The 24415-nt window shown below is 42.0% G+C and overlaps 1 protein-coding gene across 7 annotated transcripts in view; it reads right to left on the reverse strand.

Moving 5' to 3' along the window:
* The window catches only part of LOC117363763 (charged multivesicular body protein 3), a 128556-nt gene that overhangs the window by 100397 nt on the left and 3744 nt on the right, over positions 1 to 24415 (reverse strand). For 6 of the 7 annotated variants that reach the window (XM_033952070.1, XM_033952078.1, XM_033952060.1 and 3 more), the window contains 3 exons: positions 17294 to 17433; positions 12659 to 12774; positions 6102 to 10276 (listed from right to left, as the gene is read on the reverse strand). In XM_033952070.1, coding sequence (XP_033807961.1) covers positions 8695 to 10276; positions 12659 to 12774; positions 17294 to 17433 — 1838 coding nt within the window. In that variant the 3' untranslated portion in view covers positions 6102 to 8694. Of the gene's footprint in view, positions 1 to 6101; positions 10277 to 12658; positions 12775 to 17293; positions 17434 to 24415 lie in introns of those variants that run through there. The other variant, XM_033952144.1, reaches the window with a different exon arrangement.

The raw sequence follows: 24415 nt of genomic DNA on the forward strand, positions 1-24415 counted from the left end.
ACGATGTCAACAAATCCAGTGACCCGAGTGCTCCCTCACTCAGGTCCGACGCGGAACTCTCCCGCCGCGGGGACATCTGGGCGTCGGCTGGGCTCAGCGGCTGCAAAAATCGCTGAATTGTCTGCTGGGCTGGAGACGACGTGAGTAGCAGCAGTTGCCCCGCTCTCACACTCCCCTTCCTCTTCGCATGAGGCATACCGATGAAGTAAGTTCCTAGTTTAAGTTACTGAAATAAGGAAAAAACGCTCAGCCTGCCGAGCACAGTTACATAGCGTCCGCCATCTTGATTTCCTCCTTCGTCAGGAATTATTATTATAAGGAATTATTTAGAGTGTAAGAATTAGTTTTACTTATTTATCTAGCAAGTGTGTTGTGATAATTATGTACTGAGTTTCATATATGTAATCGGATATTTTGTGAACAATATTTAGTTATTGCTGCTGGCTTTTGAATTATATTTTTCTATTTTCATAATAAAAGTATTTCTTATTAGCCTGGGTCTTGTGTCGTGTAAGTAGGCAAAGAAAGCAAAGAACCTGGATGAGATATTATGGTCTTCCCTAGAAACTAACAGGCACGTATTTGTTTATGTAACTGATTAGTGGACCATAAATCTTTCTACAGATCTGATGAAATCCCATAGGACTGGTGCAAAATGGTGCACAATGCTGTGGAGAAATCCTGAAAGGATAGATTGGGGTCCTTCTGCTTTATGACTGGAGATTTAAAAATTTTCCTCCAGAAGGAGCATGACGACTATGGTGCCAATGATAGCGTCGGGAAGGACTCCTATATCTCCTCTGATGACGGTCTGACTTCGATGAGGAGGAAGTGCTGATGATGGGATCTGGATTTGAGCTGAGGAGGATCTAGTACAATGAGGCCTCATAGAGTAGTGCTCAGGCTTGGCCAGTACCAAAAGAGTCAGCGCAGTAGTTGGCTTAGATTGGCTTTGAAGTATAGCTGTTAGCTCCATATAAAGCAGCTCTCGAAGCTGGTCCTGGTTGGTAAGTTGCAGTACCGAGGGTGTTGATGGCAAGGCGTTGGTGACCTCAATGTAGAGGCACACCTTGGAGGAGACACTTCCTGTAATGATGGAGAGTGAGACTGCTGATAATGATGTTTGCCACGCATTCACTTACTCAGTGCTAGAGATGCTGGCATTGTGTGGCGAGATGAGGCATGGGAACCCTTCTTAGCCGAATGATACAGAAATTGTGTTCCAATTTTGATGTGGCTTTTTCAAAACTAGACGTGGAAGAGTTCTTAATGGATCTTGGGGTCCAAAATGTTTCTCCTGCTGTAGACGTCAAGCCTTCAAAGAGAGTTTTTGTAACTTTGAACAGCGATGACAAGGGTTTACTCGGTACTCAGGACCAATGCACAGAAGACACCAATTGTGGAGATCAGTGAATGAAATGGCCCCATTGCACCGAGAACATCTCTTGAAGCCACTAGAAGGCTTCAACATTGTAGGAAAAACAGCCAATGCAAAATTGAAGAAATCAATTTTTTCTCAGAAGGTCGACTAATTTGATGACCAAAAGAGAGTTGATGCTGCTGGCCAGAAACCCAGCTCAAGGAGAACAAAAGCCCGCAAAAAAGAGGAAGAAAAAATTTTGAGAAAATCTCCCAAGAAATTAAAATAATACAAAAGAAAAATAAAAGAAATTAAAACGAATCAGGAAGGCACAAAAAAGAGAAAATAGCACAATTGGAGACACTCTAACACACGCACTTAGTCCATGGAAAACTAAGGACTGATGGTCCTGCAAGCTAACGTCGGGCGGGAAGGCAGTCACACGTGCGCGGTACAGGTGGTCTCAAGACATCTAAAGTCATTAAAGTGATAGTACACTTGCACTATCCGTACCGGGGCTCCGAGGGGGAGGTCATCCATCAATGAAAATATGTTGTCTGCTTGCCTTGGGATAAATGACTATATTTCAAGGTAAATTCCAACAAAGAGAAAAACAAAATTATGAAAATTTTAGAAGCTGTAGAAATTTCAGAAAGTGAAACAGATTCAAAGGAGTGTGATTCATTGGCAAGATCATCAAAATATAATTCTGCTCCAGTGAAGCAGCAAAGGTATTAGCAGTTATATTTTATTTCTTTTCACAGATAAGTAAAACAGTTAAGACATTTTCATTAATAAACAAGGCTTTGCATTTTAACAACAACAAAAAAAAAATTTGAAAATTTCATTTTTTTTCCAAATTTAAATTTACGGAGGTTTATTCTTTCCTCGTTTTCCCAATTTAGGGCATACCGTAAATATGTGTATAGAGCAAAGATTCAAGAAGAAAAAATGTTTTAAACATATTTACTTACAAATGTACGGGAAATGGCTTCATTTTCAAAACTACCGTATTTTTCACTCTATAAGATGCACTGGACCAGAATTTTTTCTTCTTGGTTTTTCCTCCTCTACACTTAGATGTGTCTGGTGGTCTGGTGCTGGGAAGCCCACAGCCCAAAGCCCCCTGGTACCTTTTTTTTTTAACTGGCATTGTTGGTGCTAGACTGCTGCCTTTCTCCCTGCAGAGCGGCGCGTAAGGCAGGAGCGTGACCTTTGCGCTTCCTGCCTGGTCCCGCTCCGTGATTGGCTTGACATCAGTTCTCGCGAATTGTGAGAACTGATGGCAAGCCAATCATGGAGCAGAGCGGGATCAGGCAGGAAGCACAAAGGTCACACTCCTGCCTTATGCACCGCTCTACAGGGAGAAAGGTACCGTCTAGCACCGACAACGCCAGTTAAAAAAAGGTACCCGGGGGGAGGTATATTCTCTCCATAAGACGCACCCACTTTTCCACTTTCTTTTTGGGGGTGGAAAAAGTACATCTTATGAAGTGAAAAATACAGTAATTACTGTTTTTATTTGCAAACCCTTCTACTCCTGAATTAGCCACTCTGCTATTCAATTAGTTTGCCTTCACTTTCTGCTCTAGCCTCATTGGAGACAATTCCATGATTATATGTAAATACATTATTAACTGTGTTAAATATTTAGGGTTGGAGTTAAATCCAAAACTTTAGCTATGCTTTCTAAAACCAGAACTAAATTGTCTGTTCATGAATTATTTTAGGAGATTCCTCCCAAGTGGGATTCCTCTAGGATTAATGTAAAATTTATGGTACAATTTTCATATATAAAAAATAAAAATTAGGTTTTTACCTGGATAATTTCTGTCAATCTTCAGAAAAGTCCATACGTTAGGTGATCAATCCCTAGCTACGAACTGGCCTTGCAGAAGTGTGTCACTAACACCTTTCTGTACCTCCCTCATTCCCAATGGAGTGGAATGCCCTCTTCAGTTTGCTCTAAAGCAATCAATCTCCACTGAATGGGGAACTTTCATGAAAACATCATAAATATATCTGTTCTGCAACTTATTTTAAAAAAAGAACAATTATTAACAAGCATTTATAACATAGCAGCAATAGTGAACCAACCTACTGTATGCAACAAGAACTAACATCAAAGGAGTCAGGAGCTCAACAAGTCACTTATACAGGATTTCTTTATGCTTAGCCATCTGACAGGAGAAGAACTCCAGTTCTGGGATTTAGAAATATCTGAGGCAGAAAGCAGGCAAATCAGGAACACTGAGGGCGGGCCTTACCGATTCCTGTGAAGATTAACAGGAGGAGGATTATCTAGGTAAGAACCTAATCTTTCATTCTGTTACTTCTACATAGGAGTCCAAAATGGCTGACATCTAGGTTTGGATAGAAGAACCTGCCCACAAGACTGATGACCCAATGGTGACCTCCTCTCGAGCTGCCACGTCCACTCTGTAAATATTCATAAAGGCATGAAGAGTAGACTAAGTAGCTGTTCTACAAATATCTGTGGGAGGAACTGCTCGAGACACTGCTCATGAAGATGCAACACTCCTGGTTGAGTGCGCCTTAAGAGAAACTGGTGGCTGCTTGCCACAGACGATGTATGACAACAAAATGGCCATGCAAATCTATCTGGCTATAGAAGCCTTGGACGCTGGTCTGTCCCATCTGGACTGGCTAGTTAACACAAACAGATGGTCTGAAAGACGAAAATCACTTGTCTTTTCCAGGTAGTGATGTAAAACTCTTCGCACATCCAGTTTCTGTAAAATCCTATCCTGCTTACTCAAGCCTGTGGTTTGTAAAGCAAGCAGATAAACTTCTTGGTTGATGTGGAAATCCGATACAACATTCAGAAGGAAGGAACAGTATGGAGAGCTACTCCAGCTTCCATGATCCTGAGAAATGACTCTCTGCAGGAGAGAGCTTGCAATTCCAATATTCGTCTTGCTGAGACAATCGCCACCTGAAACACCGTCTTGACCGTGAGATTCAAGATGGATGCCTCCTGCAGGGGCTCATACAGAAGCTTAATGAGACCATTTAGAAAGATGTTAAGATTTCAGGATGGAAAAGGTAGATATAATAGGCATCTCAGAGACCTGGTGGAAGGACAATCAATGGGACACTATTACATGGGTACAAATTATATCACAAGGATAGAGTAGATCAAATTGGAGGAGAGGGGGTTGTGCTATATGTCAAATAGGGAATTGAATCAAATAAAATAAACATTCTGCATGCATATAGCAGTGTAAAATCCATATGGATAGAAATTCCATTTGTGAAGGTGAGATCTGTACTGGAACCGGTGCTATTTAACTTATTTCTAAATGATCAGAAAATTGAGACGAGTGAGGTAATTCAATTTGCAAATGACACTAAACTGTTCAAAATTATTAAAACGCATGCAGGCAGACCTCAGGAAATTGGAAGACTGGGCATCCCAAGAGGCAGATGAAACTTAATGTGGACAAATGCAAAGTGATGCAAATTGGGAAAAATAACCCAAATCACAGTTACCAGATGCTACGATCCACCTTGGGGGTTAGCGCCCAAGAAAAGGATCTGGGTGTCAATTGTAGACAATTTGATGAAACCTTCTGCCCAATGTGTGGCGGCAGCCAAAAAAGCAAACGAAGATACAAGGAATTATTAAAAAAGAGATGGTTAACAAGACTAAGAATGTTATAATGCTCCATGGGCGACTTCACCTGGAGTATTGTGTCCAATTCTGATCTACTTATCTCAAGAAAGATATAACAGCACTAGGAAAGGTTCAAAAAGCGACCAAGATGATAAAGATGATGGAAATCCTCTCAAATAACGAAAGACTAAAAAGATTAAGGCTCTTTAGCTTGGAAAAGAGATGGCTGAGAGGAGATATGATTGAAATCTACAAAAGCCTGAGTGGAATAGAACGGGTACAAGTGGATTGATTTTTCACTCTGTCAAAAATTACAAAGACTAGGGGACACTTGATGAAGTTACAGGGAAATACTTTCAAAACCAATAGGAGGAAATATTTTTTCACTCAGAGAATAGTTCAGCTCTGGAACACATTGCCAGAGGTTGTGGTAAGAGTAGATAGTGTAGCTGGTTTTAAGAAAGGTTTGGACAATTTCCTGGAGGAAAAATCCATAGTCTGTTATTGAGAAAGACATGGGGAAAGTCACTGCTTGCCCTGGATCACTAGCATGGAATGTTGCTACTCTGGATTTTGGCCAGGTACTAGAGGCCTGGATTGGCCACCGTGAGAACGGGCTACTGGGCTTGATGAACCATTGGTCTGACCCAGTAAGGTATTCTTATGTTCTTATAAGGTTGACTTAGTGGAGGTCACAACCAGAGTGCACCTCTTAGGAATCTGGACACATCTGGATGAGCTGCCAGAAAATCTTTACCTTCTTGCGTCCGGAAGTATAAGAGGTCTCATGAAGTGTATCAACACAATGAGGTCTACCATTTTCTCTGTCAGCACTCCATCTCTTTGGAATAATATTCCGACCCACTTACGGGAAGAATCAATTCTTCACCATTTTAAGACGAAGCTAAAAACATTTATTTTCCTTGACGCTTTCGAGACCTAAATGTCCTTTTCAGGGCTACATAGTTTTATTTTATTTTTTGCCACCCTTCCTTTTGTTTTTTCCCCTATATGTTTTTCTTTCTACTTGATCATTGTAGTTCTTGCCCTTTTTCCTTTTGTTCCTGTTTGGTTTTAAATGTTTTTAATAACTATTATTGTTTTTAATAATGTGCTGTAATTTTAAATATGTTTTTTTAGTCAATATATGTTTTTATGACATTGTACACCACCTAGAAGGCTGATTGGGCAGTATATGAAATCTTAAATAAACTTGAAACTTGATACACCCTAGACTAACGGCAGTGTGCATTCCGGCTGCACAGCACATTTTGGGCTCATTAAAAAAGCTCTCATGACTTGGGGGAAAAATCTTGTTCAGGCAAAATAAATTAGCCCTGCAGAACCTCAGACTGGGCTTTCATGGGTTCCATAGATTCCATGCATCTGCGCATCACGCTTTCACGAATTCAGGCTCTGGACAAGACTTGCTTCCCATCTCCTGAACCCACAGCGGTTCCTCAGCCCTGGAGGACATGGATGGGGCTAAGCTCAAAGTTCCTACCCCCCCTCACATGTGCCGCGGCATGTGGTATATGGACGCTCCTCTGCCAGCCATCTGGTGCAAACTCGACATGAAATGGTGTCAAAACACCCGGAGGAGTCCATTCCAGCCAATTTTAGTAAAAATTAATGGGTTTTGAGACAGATAGAGGTCTCAGAAAAAAAGATCCTTTAAAATCCAAAATGGCCAATGCCAGAAAAATCATGCCAAAAAATGGTCCGTGGGGACTTTTTTGAAAGAAAAAACACCAAAATAGAGGTTTTGGAGGTGGGGGACCTGACCCCAGAAGCTCAAAAATTAGGTTGTTTGGTTTTTTTAACCCCCCCCCCTTTTCTCATAGGAAATAATGGGGCTGTAATTATAGATCTGTAAAGATACCTGCTTGCCAGCTTTCTTGCAGCCAGAGAGAATGGAAAAGACTTTCTGCCTCAGAAGTTCAATGAAATGGCACCAAATCAGGAAATCTTCGGGCTACCAGTCAGACTGACCCTGACCAAGACCTCCATCCCATAGAAACCTCAGAGTGTGATTTGGGGGGGGGGGGGGGCGCGGAATATGCAATTGGCTTCCTGATACCCTGATGAAGCCTACAGCCTATGCTCAAGCCTCTGAAAAACTTCAGAAGGCAAGCTGGTTCCCAGGTGAATGGATCCCAAGCCCTGAAGTAACACACTGCAGGCTGGCTCCACAGGTCCACCCAAAAGGTTTGCCCTGCAAGCTGCAGTCCGTCTCTGCAGAACCTGCATCCTCTCCCAGGCAGAGAACGCCCAAATAAGGGGTCTCAGGGCACCAAAGCCTCAAAACCAAAACTTACAGCAGAAAATAATAAAAATATACAGAGCAGAGCAGAACACCTCTGCACAGTTCGCTTGCAGAAAGAAAAACTGAAAAGGGCTCTACATTCCACTGGAAATGAGGGAAGTACAGAAAGCTGTGAGTGACACACTTCTTCAAAGCCATTTGACGGCTGGAGATTGATCACCTAACACACGGACTCCTGTGTAGATGTAACCAAGTAGGATAATTCTATAAAGTAGATGCATGAATGTTTAAAACAGTAGCAAATACATGTGCATATGCACACATATGTGCATTAATGTCAAAATTCCAACTAAGCACTATTTTGTAAATATGCATGGATCTTACAGATATACATATAGGTGGTCCAGGCAAGGTTCACACTTACATGTGTAAGTTAAAGAATACTATGTTAAGAATATATTTCTGGCATTTAAGTCTGAGCACTTATAGAAGTTCTATGGAAGGTATAAGTCCTCGCACCTAACAGCATATGTACATATTTACCCATGTATGCTAGTATTCTATAAGGGAAAAGTAGGTGTCTACTTTCCTTTATAGAATAGGAGCCATGTAGGTACCCTATAGGCACTTACATATAGGTGCACTATTATAGAATTAACTCCTACATTTCTAGAGCTAATGCAATTAATTACTGCATTAGACATCTGAAGACGTAGCATTTAGTTTTGTTGGCAGGAGTATCAGAAGATTACCAAACTACTACAGGATGTCATTAATGGCATTCTTGACAATGTAGCCCAATTTAGTCCATATGTGTGTAATGCCATTTTTGATATACTTACTAATAACTAATCCAAGAGAAAAAAAATCTGCTCAAGGAATTGACAGAATCAAATACAATTTTATATATAGCAAACCATACAATTTGTTGAGGGGTTGATTCTAACTGATATCACTAGCATACATTTGCTGCATAGATTCGTGCCAGGAAAGCAGAATCAGATGAGCAGTTTTTGGCATACATTGTATGTGAAGATATATACCATCCATAACAATCTGAATCAGCCCCCGAGTGAACTTCTAAAGTACTGCAGGAATATTCTCTTATGCTAAATCATTTTATCTTGATTTGTTTTTTAAGAATTAAGTATTTCAAAAAAATAACCCAGATCTAATCTGTAAATCTCCAATACCAATTTAAGTAACTTGTACTTATAATAAAAAATATAACAATATTCTTTAACTTTTAAATGTCCTACAGAAAGTTAATTTGCAATAGATACACATTCAGATTTGACACAAAAGGCAACCAAATGATTTGCATTATTATAATGAATCTCACTTTACTGCACTAACATTTAAACTAAATTTCAAATCACAAAAACTGCAAGTGACTAACACTTAAGGATGAGCTTCGAGATGCTGAAAAGCTTACAAAGGAACACTGGGACTTAGCTGAGATGGCACGTCATTGGACAGTGGCTGCTTATGTGCATATGGCTGCTTTTTTTTATAAGAAGCCCATCGACAAACAGGACAGCAATGTCTCCCTCCAGCTAACCACATCACAATACAGTTTTGGTGAAACACATGACCACAAGGTAAACCCATTAACAGGCAACCATTTTCAAAATTCTCTAAGCATACCACACATTCTGTGCAGTGCAACATATTAGTTGGCCAAACTGACCAATTAGGTTCTATGTCCTCTTCAGTGCTACATAACCCATATGAGTGGACTCTCCTTTCAAATGGGCTAGCCAAGCTGGTACAGGAGCAATTCTGACATATGCATGTAGATGTTTCCTCACAGTAATTGTGTATTGTACTTAATTCATCTTCTTTTGTTCTGGTATTAGGAATATTGCCGTGTTCCCCATTTGAGTCACTATCACTTTCCTGAGAACTTTCCAGTATTTCATCTTCAGAAGTGGTACTGAGACACTGAAATCGCCATGTTGGTAAATTCTTTATATAATCAGTTGGTATTAGAGGATGAAGCCACAAGTCAGGAAAAGCTAGTCGCTCCAAAAACAAATCTGGGTCTTCATCCCAATCAGATTCTATGGGAAAATGGTGAAGCGAGGCAATAGGATGGAAGAGGTAGCTTGTGTACCAATCCCACAAACTTGACAACCATTCCAAGTTATTAGCATTTACTTCATCATTGTTGTTACGCCGTCTTGTTCTCTCAAAGTAATCTATCAGTAAACCATGACCAAGATAGGTACTGAGAAACAGAGCAGGATGTGAAGAGTAGAATATCCAGTCAGCCCTTACCCATGAAGCTAAAGTGGTTGTATTAGAATATCTTAAGAGTTTTAAACTATACTCATAAAAGCTATCTAGGTAAGGTAGCTGCAGAAACCCCAATACAGGTAACCAAGATATAATTAAGAGGGAATTATAAGTCCCTAAAGTGCTTATTAGAACCACAAATCGTTTTATAGTAGCGCCTTGTGTAATAAAAAGATCCATCCAAGCCATAAGGTTAACCAGCACTAAGCTCAGGACAAACAAATCATTTACTTCTGGTTGCAATGAACGCAAAAATGCATCCATACCTCTAAGAGAGATAAATTCTCCTGTATTGTTCCCATAACTATAGATTCCTTCAGGAGTTCTAAGCACATAGGATGGTATCCTGTAGACCTCAATCTCGGACATGTAACTTTTATTGTCCCAGTTTTCAACATTCACAAAAATGAATTCAACTCTTCCAGTAAACTTCACACTCAGTGCAGAGAAGAAAGCAGGGGGCTGGTCAAGTTTTGCAAAAAGATATATTTTCACTCGATACTGGTCACTTCTGTTCCAGTCATCTTTTAAATGTTCAGAATTATAAATTGTTTTGATTCGGGAAGCAGCATGAGCAGTTATCCATTTAAATATGTGCTCGGTTTCTATTTTGCGTCCACTATATTCTTTCAGCATTACTTTCCCTTTTGAAGTAGTGGTTTGTGGAACAGACATAACCAAGGTAGATCGAACCCAGCCTCGTTTCTTGCAGTATCTGAAAAAAAAAAACAACACCTCTATATATTAGCTGTAGGGAATCCAACATATAGCTTACATGAAACAATTACTCCTGGTAGAAATCTGCATACAAAATTTTGTGCAAAAAATATAAAACATCTGCAAACTATTAGTAATTTTCTTATGTAGATTCCCCCCCTTTATAAGGGCTGGCTTCTCCTGCCAGGCATGAAATACCACCCCCACCCCATAGCAGTCTCTCTCTTCAGGTAACACATTCTTCATTACTCTCAGCTTGTACCCCCCCTTTCCTCTGTTAAGTTCAGTCCCCAGCTTTATCTACCCCTTCTCTAGGATATTCTGTGACAGAATACATTCAATTTTTCTTCCTCTCTTTTACCCCTTCTAGCTCACCTGTTCTCTACCCTCTAGCAGCACTTCTAGAGTTCTCGCTCCCCATCACTATGCTTTTTCCCCTAACTCCCAGTAAAATCCCTGTTCTGCCTACCCCAAAAGTATCTTCCCCCTCTCCCAGGCAAACCTCAACTTTGCTTTTCTCTGCCCCAATCCCTACAATATACATACTCCATCCATCTTTTCCAAGCCCTCTCCCTGCACAGGCACGCATGAACACCATCCACCTTTTATTCAGGCCCCCCTGCCAATCCAACTTTAATTCAGATCCCCAAAGCTATATCTATATTTTTTCTACCCCCACCCCCTCCCTGCATGCTCACTATTCCAGCTCGTCAAGAAGAGAAATTGCACAGCCGCACATTGGGCTGTTTCCTTCTCCTTTGCTGTCTCAGACCTGACTTTCCATGCAGTTTAAAGGAACTGCTGGGGACTAAGACAGCAGAGGAGGAGGCAATCTAATGTGCGGCTGGGGACTCTTTCTCTTGCCAAGCTGGAATTGTGCTGGGAAGGAGGGAGGCAGCCAGAAAGTAAACATATGTGATGCTCTTAACTACCAAAGCAGACAGCATAGAATTCTGTGCACTCTGCAGAGATGAGGAATTCTGCACAAAATGTGCAGTAGCACAGAATTCTCCCAGGAATAAATACATAGCAGAATTAGCTTTTTTTTCCTACAACTGAATGAGGCATCTGAATTGCCAGAAGATAAGCAACTACACATTCTATTCAAACACATGCTAAAAGATAGCAACTTTTTAAAAAATGAATGAGCAATAATGCAGAAATGTTACCATATATGACAGAAAATGTGGGTTGTTTTGTGGGATGATTGATATAGGACCTAGGGGGGTAGATCAGTGGTAGTTGCTACAGAAAAATCTATACCCCTTCCAAAATGTTCATCCTTTGTTATCTTATAACATTAGCACACATTCCTATAAGCACACATCCTACACACAAAAGCCAAGTGAAAAATATATTCCAGAAATTGTTACAAAATGTAGAGAAAAAGAATAAATTAGTTGGATAAATGTCTAACCCCACCTCTTGTACTTCTGTCACAATCCTACATACTTAAAGCCCTGGTGTAACCAAGTACCTTCAAAAGTGCATATTAAGAGAATTAGCCCCACCTATCTTAAAATGTACCAAATCTTATGGCAGAATAAATGCAGCAGTTCTTGCTGGTTCCTTCTACCTAGCAGTGTTTCAAAACCAAAAAGAATCCATTATGCGTGTAAAATTGAAAACAATAACCTTGATACAAAAAAAACTATTTTGCTTAGTTTGTACCTTGATTGCTCCTCCTGAGTTAGATCTATCCGAACACAACTCTCAACCTGATGCTCAGATGCTAGCTGACTTCTTTTTAAACAATATAAAAACTGTACAAGCAGATGTTGAGAAAGCAGCCATCCTTGTAGTTCCAATGCATGCACTACCCCTGGCAAGTTGACCCCCGTGCTGCTGATCAGATCTGGAGTACCTTCAGTCCCCTAACAACCTCAGACATTGCCAAACACTCCAAAAAACTATCCACGTGTAACAGCACCCTTGACAAATGTACCACATGCATGTTAACAAATACCCCAGATCACATCATTACCTATTACCAACCTATTAAACAACCTGCTACATCAGGACCACTGAAAACTGCCAGTATATTACTGTTAAAACAGAACTAAAAGCTTGTACTGAAGGCTTATCCTTGAAACAAAGGACCACCACAAAGGGGTATCAAGGCACTCGAGCCACAAAAAAAGATGAACTTTAAGCGAAAAAATTAAAAGATGCAGAGCAAATCCAAATGACTTCTGCACGAATTGCTTGCAGAAATTGAAACTACATGGGGCCCCCAACTCTCTCTCTTTGATGGGAGGAGCATGTGCTCAGAAAAGTGTTTGGATTTCTGCAACTCCTGGATTGCAGGAAGGGATTGAACACCTAGCATAATGAATCAGGAAGGGACATAACAGAAAAATCAATTTTAATAACTCCTTACCTTGGATCATTGGAACAGTTGAAAGTACCTGTTCGGATACCAAATCTTGATACTTTTTTCACCATTTTCTCCCAATGAACTCTATCTACTAGAGGACTTCTATCACTGACTATCACCTGTTGTAAAAAATAAGGCAACAGTATTATTTAGCAAATTAGCTGCTGGCTCATAGAATAAGAAATGCACATTTATATAATTATACTTAATTTAAGAATAATATAGCTATCTTCTCCTCTACAGTAAATACATTCTGTCCAGAATTCATTACTGCTCAGCATTTTAGGATGAAAACGATTTTTATTGAATAGAGAAAAGAACATAAAATACAGCAGAAGATACAACATCTGTTCAAAAATGTTTTTTGTATCCAACCATACCTGTTCCCCAACTGCCCCCCCCCCAAAGACCCAAAAGCAAAAAGACACGGAGAAGGATCAATGAATGAGGAATCTAAACAGAGGAAGGAGAAGATGTGATGGTACAAAAGAAAACATAGGAAATGTAGCAAAATCATATGCAGGGCTGCATACTCCTCATCCCAGCATAGTAAATTATAAATACATAAATACCAATAAAAGACAACTGGAAAGGAAAGACAAAATTAAAACAGATTGTCTATGCCTTGAAAAGATATCATCACTCTGAATAAAGAACAAGGTGCGAGTCAAGGAAATAACAAATATCGCAAGCCCACCCACCGGAGGAAGCTCCAACGCCAGCAAACTATAATGAAACATCAGGGCCCTGGACTCTGATGGGCCCTGACTGGTTAAATAGAGGACCTCCCCCTCCTACTCCTCCCCCCACAGACAGCAAACTTCTATGAGAAAATCAAAATAGAACAGCTACTGAAAGAAAGAGGAAAACCCCCCCCAAACAAAACCAGAATGACTGAGGAATGACCAGGAGATTCAGAGCTTCAAAAAGGCAATCCCAAGGCGCCAACCCCTTATCGCTCAAGGTGAATCAAATATTGAGAGAGTTAAGTATCAGATTACAAATTCTAGGAGACAAAGAGTTCACATAAAGAACCCAGACCTTTAGATTGTCAGAAAGAAGCACGCATTCAACCCTTCTCAAGCAACATCAGAGCATGCAATCGATTGCGCCAAGTCCAATAGGAGGGAGCCCGATTCATTCAAAATAATCTTCTTAGCCACCAGCCCCGCCTTACAGGCCTATCCCAGGGGGAAGTCGAAATGCTTCATATTTATCCAAAAGGATAAGAGGGTAAGAGGAATAGACCAGCCCAGCAAATGTTCCAAGTACCGGACCACCCACCTCCATAAAGACTGGAACAGCTCCAAAAAGCATGGAAAAAGGACTTGGGTGCACTTTTACTTTTTTTACATTGAGCAGACTCTGCTAGACCGGAATGATAAAATAACTGAACCCGCGTAAAGTACGTGCGATGCAATACTCGGAACTGACATTCACAGAGTTCGGCAGACACTGAAAGAGACGGGATCCATTGAATAAGACAACCTATATCCAAGATCAGTGGGCAGTAAACCTAACTCCAGCGCCCAATGATTACACAAAGGGCTCCTTTTACAAAGGTGCGCTAGTGGTTTTAGCGCGCGCTAGCTGCTACCGCCTCCCTTTAAGTAGGCGGTAATTTTTCGGCTAGCATGCATTAATCTTGTGTGCGCGTTAAAAACGTTACCGCACCTTTGTAAAAGGAGCCCAAAGTCTCCCAAGACTTAGGCGTGGCAAGAAGACAGAGAGCTTTATAGAGCGCCGAAACAGAAAGACCCTTATCCGCAAATTGATCAAAGAAAGTGCAGAGTTTATGTCCCAAGTCCAATTGCAAGCCCTCCGCCGTTAAAGAGCTCACATAATAGACTATTTGCAAGTAAGCAAAGAAATCAGTACCCAGAATCCCATCCCGATGTTGAAAGTAGCGCCATGAGGGAAGAGTATCATCTGGGCAAAGGATATGTTCCAATAAAGTCAAATCCAAGTGTGCCCAACGCCGAAAGGGGGAAGAAGTCCTGCCCAGTAAAAACAGAAGGTTACCCTGGATAGGCAATTGATCAGATTCATGGTTTTTCAAGATTCGTGGGGGTTCATGGAACGGAACCCCCGCGAATATCAGGGGAGTACTGTATATGGTAATAAAAGCGGACGGCTTTTGGCAAACTTGGTGTGCACCTCGGATGGTCCTCGGCGGGAGAGAAGGCAGCAAATCCCAGGAGAGCCCCCTCTCGGCCATTCCTCAGATCAAAAATCAAAACCCCAACCAGAACCCTTAAAAAAATAAAAAAAAAAATCACTAGAAACAAAGAAAAGAAAAAGAACCAATCCAGGACAGATACCCCCCATCTACATCAAATCCCCCCAGTAACATCTTTGTCCCAGAGGACAACCCAGGGCAGCCCTTAGCTATCCAGAACCCTTCTCAGCAAGCTTAAGATAGGTAAAGGGCCCACAAAGGCCAACCAGAAAAGCAACTAAAGTGGTTGCAGCCTGCAAAACCGTCGCCACTCACCCAAGCCCAGGAAGCAACCAAAGAAGCAACAGGCCTCTTGAGAAACCCTCATATAAAGCTCATGCAAACCCCCCCAAGCATCCGCAAACAATCAGCACAGCTCACAGAACTCTATACCAGCTACACATGGAACCAAAGCTCCCCCCCCCAAATCATCCCCAAAATCACAAACAGAAATCCTCTAACCCAGTGGTTCCCAACCCTGTCCTGGAGGACCACCAGGCCAATCGGGTTTTCAGGCTAGTCCTAGTGAACATGCATGAGAGAGATTTGCATATAATGGAAGTGATAGGCTGCAAATCTGCTCCAGGGCTAGCCTAAAAACCTGATTGGCCTGGTGGTCCTCCAGGACAGGGTTGGGAACTATTGCTCTAACCCATCCAGACCCTCCATTCCAAGGTATCGTCCCAACTGTTACGAACAAGTACAGAATCATGAAAAAGATACCTCAGCCACCCCACAACAATACATCCATAACCCATTCAGCATACCCCCAGACAATCAGACACACAACCTTTCAACAGCCCCAATAAGATGACCCAGCAAATCCCCCCAACTGAAACAGGAAAACCCCAGATAACCAAAAGTCCCATCCTGGTTGAGCAGACCTAAGTGGCTCCGAAAGTTGTCCAACATGTCTGTGATACCAAAGAAGGACTCAACCCGCGAGCCAGGATCGTTCAACCGCTTAGAGCAGGCCCAAGTGGTCGCGGGAAGAGCCGGCCATACAGTGCAGCAGGCTTGACCACTGCAGAGTGGGAGCCGCAACACCGCTGTAGTAGATTCGAGACACAGTCGCAGACATCTAGTGCAAGGATTGGAACATAGAGCTAAGGTCTCTAAAATCCAACAGTGGCGTGGAAGGCTCCCCCGCCAAAAAATTCAGATCAAAGTAGCAGATGGGAACCATATTGTGTATGAATGGAAGAAATTGCATTACAATTAGTACTATTATAAATGGGGGTGGGGTAAGGGGCAAAGCTTGGGATGGAGTACTTGGTTGGTATTTGTTAGACTTAGAGGGTACTTGAATTGAAAAAGTTGAGAAACACTGGTCTAGGTGACTATGGAGTTCATGTAGTAAGGGCCCCTTTTACAAGGCCACAGTAGCAATTCTCCCATGGCAAATTCACCAAAGTCCATTCAATTCCTATGGGCTTCAGTGCATTTGCTGTGGCAGAATTGCTATCGCAACTTTGTATAAGGAACCCTAAGGCAGGAACTACTGTCTCTGTGCTATATTTTAAACAAAAACCATATTGCCGGGGATGCAAAGCATTAACTGATTCAACATGAGTTTGAAGTTGGTTGAATATCACTCTCTCAAGTACGGTAGCTTTGAAAGAAATAGAAGGTTCGATAATGGCATTACTTTTTTACAAGATTGGCTTAAATGCTACTGGAACACTGCCTAAGTGTCAACCCTTAAAAAAGGGAGTCATATTGAGCATTGGAAAATAATAATAATAATTAATAAAAATAGTGCAAATTTAATTTTCCCCACCATCAAATTTCCTCATCCCGCCCCACCCGGCAACTTTTTCATGCCACCCGGCTGGAAAAAATTTCTGGGGAGAACACTGTAGATAGCAGGAACAGGCAGATTAGATAAGGCAGACAAAAGACCATATGGCTTCACTTTTCTCTGTTTTTATTAAGGGCACATGGGATTGGCATTTACTAATTATTCATAGAGGCATTAATAACTCATCTGTTTTTCTGTAGGTCCTTTAACTTTTCCGCTGGGACATTAAACAAAAAAAAGTGGTCTCTTTAGCTTTGTTTGCCTGAACAGCAAATACTGAACAATCTGAGAGTGTGGTGCAGTGGTTAAAGCTACAGCCTCAATACTCTGAGGTTGTGGCTTCAAACCCACGCTGCTCCTTGTGACCCTGAGCAAGTCACTTAATCCCCCTCATTACCCCATCTACATTAGATAAGACTGTGTGCCCACCGGGACAGACAGGGAAAAAATGTTTGAGTACCTGAATAAATTCATGTAAACTGTTCTGAGCTCCTGAATAAATAAATAAAATACATTTCAGACTGTTTACATCATCACAAGATTTGAAGACACATAGCCAGAAGGTGAAAAATTGCCATTCACAGACTTCTGTCCACCTATTCATGACTGAATTACAGACCTGCACCAACCAGATCCCATCTTTAGTATCTTCCACAAGTTCATAGAAGTGCATTTCACCACTGAAATTGGTACTGGAAACAGCTTCAGAAGCCTCTTCCTCTTTAAGAGCAGAATACAACTCGCCTTCTGTAAGGCCTCCTGCAGAAAACAAGATCAAAGAGCTAGTCATGAGAAAGGCCTCTTAAAATAAAACAAAGAGGCCAATATATCTTTGTGTAAGAGCTGTGAGCTAAAGCTTAGCAAATGTTACTAACAAAAGGGTCATTCCATGTCAAGTGGTCTAATATTAAAAATCATCTCTACTCAAATCTCCTCCAAATTGAATAAAATTTTGTGTAGATGTTCCCTTTAACCTCAATGAAACCATATAAAAATTTTGAGCTGGATCTCTATTGGTTTCTATATTCTAGAGCAGGGGTGCCCACACTTTTTGGGCTTGCGAGCTACTTTTAAAATGACCAAGTCAAAATGATCTACCAACAATAAAATTTTAAAAAAACACAAAGCACACTGTACACATAGAAAATGTTAATTATCATTCTTATTCCAGGGTTTTTCAAAGAGGTCAAAGCAGATGACTCTATGCACTATCACCTCAGTAACAACCATACAAAAATAGACAAATATACCCCTCTCCCTTTTTACTAAACCACGATAGCAGTTTTAGTACAGGGAGCTGCGCTGAATGCCCAGCGCTGCTCTCGACGCTCAAAGGCTCCCTGTGCTAAAAACCTCTATTGTGGTTTAGTAAAAGGGGACCTTAGTGTAAAATATAGACAGCAGATATAAATTCAGACACATTTTGATCACTAAATTTTAAAATAAAATAATTTTTCTTACCTTGTCTGGTGATTTCATGAGTCTCTGGTTGCACTTTCTTCTTCTGACTGTGCATCCAATCTTTCTTCCCTTCTTTTAGCCTGTATGCTTCCTCTCCTCCAGACCTCATTCCCTCCCCCAACTTTTCCTTCTTCTCTCCCTTCCCTTTCTTTCTCTCTGCCTCCCTTTCTTTTTTTTCTGTTTCTCTTCTTTCCTTCTGTCTTACCTGCCTGCCCTTTTTCTTTCTTTCTCCCTGCCCTCCCCCAAGCCACTGCCACTGCCAACGGGGACCAAACTGCCATCGGGACCAGGACCCAAACTGCCACCAATAATAGGCCCGAAAGCCGACGCCGCCCCAAGCTGTCCCTGCTTCGGCCGACCAGCATCGCGATCGACCTATTGGGGGAAATGCTGCCGGGTCCTGCCTTTGCGGAAACAGAAAGTAGGCAGGACCCGGCAGCAAGAAGAGGAAATGCTTCACTAACCTGTCTCCCGCCTTAGCCCGTAGCGAACGCTTGCTTCAGGGCTCTCAACATGTGCGTGCCGGCCTTCCCCCCCCCCCCCGGACATAACTTCCGGTTTCGGAGGGAAGAGAAGAGAAGCCGGCACGCACAGTTAGAGCCCGGAGCATAAGTTCGCTACGGGCTGAAATCTCCAATCCGGGTTTTTTTTTTATGTTCAGCAGCGGCGGCAGCAGATGACAGCTGGGTGGACCGCCCAGCTAAAAGGCCCTAGGGAGAACACAGAGGAAGGCTGATCGGCCCGGTAGATCAGGACGGCAACACGAGTCTAGCGATCGACTCACGTTGCCTTCCTGAGCTACTGGTCGATCGCGATCGACGTGTTGGGCACCCCTGTTCTAGAGGCTGTCGAATATAGGCCACTCTCAGAGTACTGTGCTCTGCATAACCCAAAATGGCAACTTTATTTAGCTATTACAGCCCAAGAAAGCCTCCAAGAGAATTGAAATCTGGGGGACTAATACAACTCCGCAAAGTTTGAAATGTAGCATTAATTTATCTCCCCTGTTATGAGTCAGCAAAGACGGCAAACCCACTGACCCTCCCACCGCAGAGACCAACATACCTCCCTCCTAACAGCAGCACTCAAAACTGGCTACTTTGCGGTCTTCTCTCACCGGTGATTCCCTCTGCCACATTACTGATGACATCATCAGCAATGTGGCAGAGGGAAGGCCCCAGAGCAGCCTGTTTAAAGTGCTGCCGATACTGCTGTTAGGAGGGAGGTATGTCGGTCTCTGCAGTGGGAGGGTCGGCAGGGTTCAGATGGGAGGGAGCGATGGAAAGATGCGAGGGTCTGCGGGGGTTTAGCTGCGCAGGGGGGATGGGAGGGATAGAAGCTATGCAAGGGTTCTGCTGCATGAGGGATGGGAGGAATAGAAAGATGCTGTGCAAGGGTTCTTCAGCACAGGGGGATGGGAGGGAGGGAAGGATAGAAAGATGCTACAGAGGGAAGGCACAAGGGGATGGGTGAGAGGGGAGGAAAGATGCTGCACATGTGTGGGAGAGAAAGGAAAGAAGAAAAACTGGGGTGAAGGAGAGGGAGAGGAAGGGACAGCTGATCATTGTACATGAAAAAATAAGATCTACCCCGAAAATAAGCCCTAGTGTGTTTTTTGGACCCAAAATTAATATGAGATACTGTCTTATTTTCGGGGAAACACGGTATGAGGGGAGAAATACTTCCAACAAGCCAAAGTCATCCAGAGCCCCGGTAGAGAACAAATCGTGAGGCAAGAATTCACATGAGCAGAAAGACCCTGAGCCCTTGCCTGTAAAACATATAGAACAGTGGTCTCAAACTCAAACCCTTAGTGGGGCCACATTTTGGATTTGTAGGTACTTGGAGGGCTGCAAAAAAAAAAAGATAATGTCTTATTAAAGAAATGACAACTTTGCATGAGGTAAAACAGTTAAAGGAAAGATTTATAAACTATAAAGAGTTTTATCTTACGCAAAATTGTCATTAACTATTTTTTCTGCGGCCCTCCAAGTACCCTATTTTTTCTGCAGCCCTCACATTTAAAGTTTAATATCTTTCCTTTCTCAAAACTGACACATTTCAATCACTATATTGAAAATAAAAATCATTTTCCCTACCTTTGTTGGCTGGTGACTTTATTTTTCTGTGCTTTTAACTATGTTTCCAGGGCCTTCTTGTCTTTTGACTGTTTTTCTCTCCGTCTTCACTTTCTGCCTTGCATCCATCTTTGGCATTAACTTAATATTCAATTTTTCTGCTTTCTTTTCAAAATCTACGTTTCCATGTCTTCCCTTCCCTTCTATCTCTCTCTTCTTCCATCCCTATTTCCATGGTCTGACATCTCTTTCTTTCCTTTCTCTCCCTCCCTCCTTCCTTCCTTTTCCCTGGTCTGGCATCTGTCTCCTTCCCTCCCCCAACTTTTTTATTTCTTTCACCCTGCCCTGCTCCCTTTCTTTTTATATGTCTGTCTTTCTCTCTCTCTCTGTGCCCCCTTTCTTTCTATCTTTCTCCATACCCACTCTTTCTTTCTGTATTTCTCTCTCCATGCCCCTTTCTGTCTGTGTCCCATCTCCCTTCTTTCTTTCTGTCTCCCTGCCCACCCTTTCTTTCTTTATTTCTCCCTGCCCTCCCCCAAGCCACCACCATTGGGGAACAGGCCACCACCGCTGCAATCGAGGAACAGGCCAGCGCCGAGGTCTTAGCTCTCCCTGCTTATCTTCCCCAGTGCGGGCCGACGAATTCTCGCCACCTGACGTCAATTCTAACGTCTGAGAGGAAGTTCCGGGCCAGCCAGGCAGCGATTGGTTGGCCCGGAACTTCCTCCCCGATGTTAGAATTGACGTTGGGTGGTGAGAATTGGTCGGCCCGCGCTGGGGAAGATAAGCTGGGAGAGCTAAGACCTCGGCGCTGGCCTGTTCCCCGATTGCGATGGCTTGGGGGAGGGCAGTGAGACAGGAAGGGAAGCAGAGGACAGATCGCGGGCCGCAAAATAGTCCCTGGGGGGACCACATGCAGCCCGCGTGTTTGAGACCACTGATATAGAAGATGAAGAGGGGCACAGTAGAAACACTCCATTTGCAGCAGGGAGAAAGTCTCAGTATCCCGAAGCCAATCCCCCAAGTGTCACATCAAGCAAGCCATATTATACACTTTGATATCAGGCATCCCCAAACCCCATCTCTGCTAACTGTCTCAAAGCAAAGAAAATGGTATTCTGCTTCCCCAGCAACACTGGAAATTTTAGAAGAGGCTTTTTGTCTAGAAGCACAACTGCCAGTGCCTAAGCGCTATCATCATAAATTCCTTCAAAAAAATATTACCAAATTATGATTATATTTCTTTGGGTCATAAATGATCAGCAGATTTGGGAATGTCGCTGTCAGTGTCATAGGGGATCTGACTCAAGGGCTTCAAGGTAAAATAACACTATTCGCTGATGACGCCAAACTATATAATATAGTAAGTGAATGCAGTTTACAGAATTATATGGCACAGGACCTGCTTACATTGGAAAGTTGGTCCTCAACCTGGCAGCTAGGCTTCAATGCTAAGAAATGTAAGGTCATGCACCTCGGAAGCGGAAATCCATGCAGGACGTACTTCTTGAACGGAGAAACTTTAACTAGGACTTCAGCAGAACGAGATTTAGGAGTAATCATCAGTGCAGACATGAAAACTGCCAATCAAGTGGAGAAGGCTTCATCTAAGGCAAGACAGATATTGGGTTGTATCAATAGAAGTTTCGTCAGCCGAAAGCCTGAAGTCATAATGCCGTTGTATAGGGCCATGGTGAGACCTCATCTGGAATACTGTGTGCAATTATGGAGGCCACATTACAGTAAAGATGTGCGTAGAATTGAATCGGTTCAGCGGACGGCCACCAGGATGATCTCGGGGTTCAAGGGTCTCTCGTACGAAGAGAGACTGAACAAATTGCAGCTCTACACTTTCGAGGAACGTAGGGAGAGGGGAGACATGATCAAAACATTTAAGTACCTCACGGGACGTGTCGAAGTGGAAGATGATATTTTCTTTCTCAAGGGACCCTCGGCCACAAGAGGGCACCCGCTCAAACTCAGGGGCGGAAAATTTCATGGCGACACCAGAAAGTATTTCTTCACAGAGAGAGTGGTTAATCATTGGAACAAGCTTCCAGTGCAGGTGATCGAGGCAGACAGCGTGCCAGACTTTAAGAATAAATGGGATACCCATGTGGGATCCCTACGAGGGTCAAGATAAGGAAATTGGGTCATTAGGGCATAGACAGGGGGTGGGTAAGCAGAGTGGGCAGACTTGATGGGCTGTAGCCCTTTTCTGCCATCATCTTCTATGTTTCTATTATGGGAAATGAACTATAAGGTGATCATACAACTACATATTTCTCCACAACAAACATATAAAAAAAGTCTTCTTGAGACATGACTCTTACTGTCCCATGTGTCTACAATCCAATAAACTGAACACGGGGATTATGCCTTCAAACCATTTGGGAACCATTTTGGAATTCACCACCACATACTGCATGCAGTCATCTTTTGAATTTATAACTCTGTGACATGATGCTTTTTCCCATTATCAGCTGACACTGATTATTACATGAGTGGGAGAAGAAGGTGGGGAACAGTTGTTATGTAAATGTTGAATATGGCATCTCCACCGTTTCTAAAATCTATTGTTTTTGCAACCTATTATGTATTGTGAGACATAAGCTTGACTAATAAAAATATTAACATATATAAATAGTTCAGCTCCAAAGAGGACTGAGCTATCCTAAAGTGGAAGAAAAAAATAATCATCATAATATTCCCAGAGTTAAACTAGAACATTTTTTAACACTAATTTTTGTTACACAGGAGATAAACCCTATTGAGACCTATGGAATTACGAGTATCACTGGTTCCAGGAAGAGCTGAAGATTAGAAGATCATATCACTAACACAGACCATCACGAAACACAATTATAAAAACCTGAAACTTGAAACGTTTCAGTGGTAACCCATGTTAATAAGATTTCTCCTAAATAAATAATGTCACAGTGTAATTACATATCAAAAATTATTAGTCTGAATTAATAAAATGGAATAAATTCTTGAAATCAGTGAGTTTTCGCTTAGTTCAATCTTTAGCAAAGATTATCCATCACTGCATGGTACGGTTTAATTTTAAGATGGGTATAGAGAGGGCTCATTCAAAAGTAAAGGTTCTAGATTATTTAAAAACTAACTTTGATTGGATGGGGGATAACGTCAATGAATTGTTGTCTGGATGGAAAGATCGGGAAGGAGTTAGAAATGCAGTGGGCAAAACTGAAAGGAGTTATTATAAGGGCAACAAACCTTTTTGTGAGGCAAGTATGTAAAGTAAGAGGAAAAGAAGGCCACTTTGGTGATCTTTCATAAACTACAAAGAGATTGCAGAAAGAGAAAGACAGGCAAAATATCAGGAAAATTAAGAGAGGCTGGTTGAATACAGGAAAGTAAAGATACAAATGGAAGAAAAATTAGCAGACAAGGTAAATTGCAGTATACAAAAATAAAGTTATTATTATTATTAAAACGGGGAGATAAGACTTTTTTAGATAGATCGGTGAGAGGAAGAAGTGCAAAAATGGCATTGTGAGACTCAAAGGTGAAGGGGAAGAATAGGTAGAAGCTGATAAGAAAAGGCTGAATTGCTTAACAAATATTTCTGTGTTCATGGCTGCACCATGAGCGGGACCACAGAAGACAAACACGAATAAGGTAAGGAGCAGTAGTAGACCCTGATCGATTTTCAGAGGGTTGTGTTCGTGAGGAGCTAGCTAAATTAAAGGTAGACAAAGCAATGGGCCGGATGGTGTACATCCGAGGGTGCTGAAGGAACTTAGGGAAATTCTGTTGGTTCCGCTAACTGACCTTTTCAATGTTTCTCTAGAGTCAAGAGTGGTACCTGAGGACTGGAGAAGGGCGGATGCAATCTTTCTACACAAAGGTGGAAGTTAGGAAGAAGTAGGGAATTACAGGCTGACTTCTGTGGTAAGCAAATTAATGGAAACACTTTTAAAACAGAGAATGGTGAAGTTTCTGGAATCCGGTTTTAATAACGGACTTGAGTTTACACCAGCATGCAAGTGTGCATATTCTATTTTGCATTTTATAAAAGTTGTACATTATAACTTAGCTCCTAGAAATGCCTGCATGCAGAAAGTGTCTAAGTACATGTTACTGTCAACACATGAACTTATATTCACATTTACTGTCATGAAATTTTAGAAAAGTCTCTTTTCTATTTGTAAATAAAAGGCTTACTTGTTTAAGGG

Source organism: Geotrypetes seraphini, chromosome 1 (genome assembly GCF_902459505.1).
Source record: "Geotrypetes seraphini chromosome 1, aGeoSer1.1, whole genome shotgun sequence".
Classification (NCBI taxonomy): domain Eukaryota; kingdom Metazoa; phylum Chordata; class Amphibia; order Gymnophiona; family Dermophiidae; genus Geotrypetes; species Geotrypetes seraphini.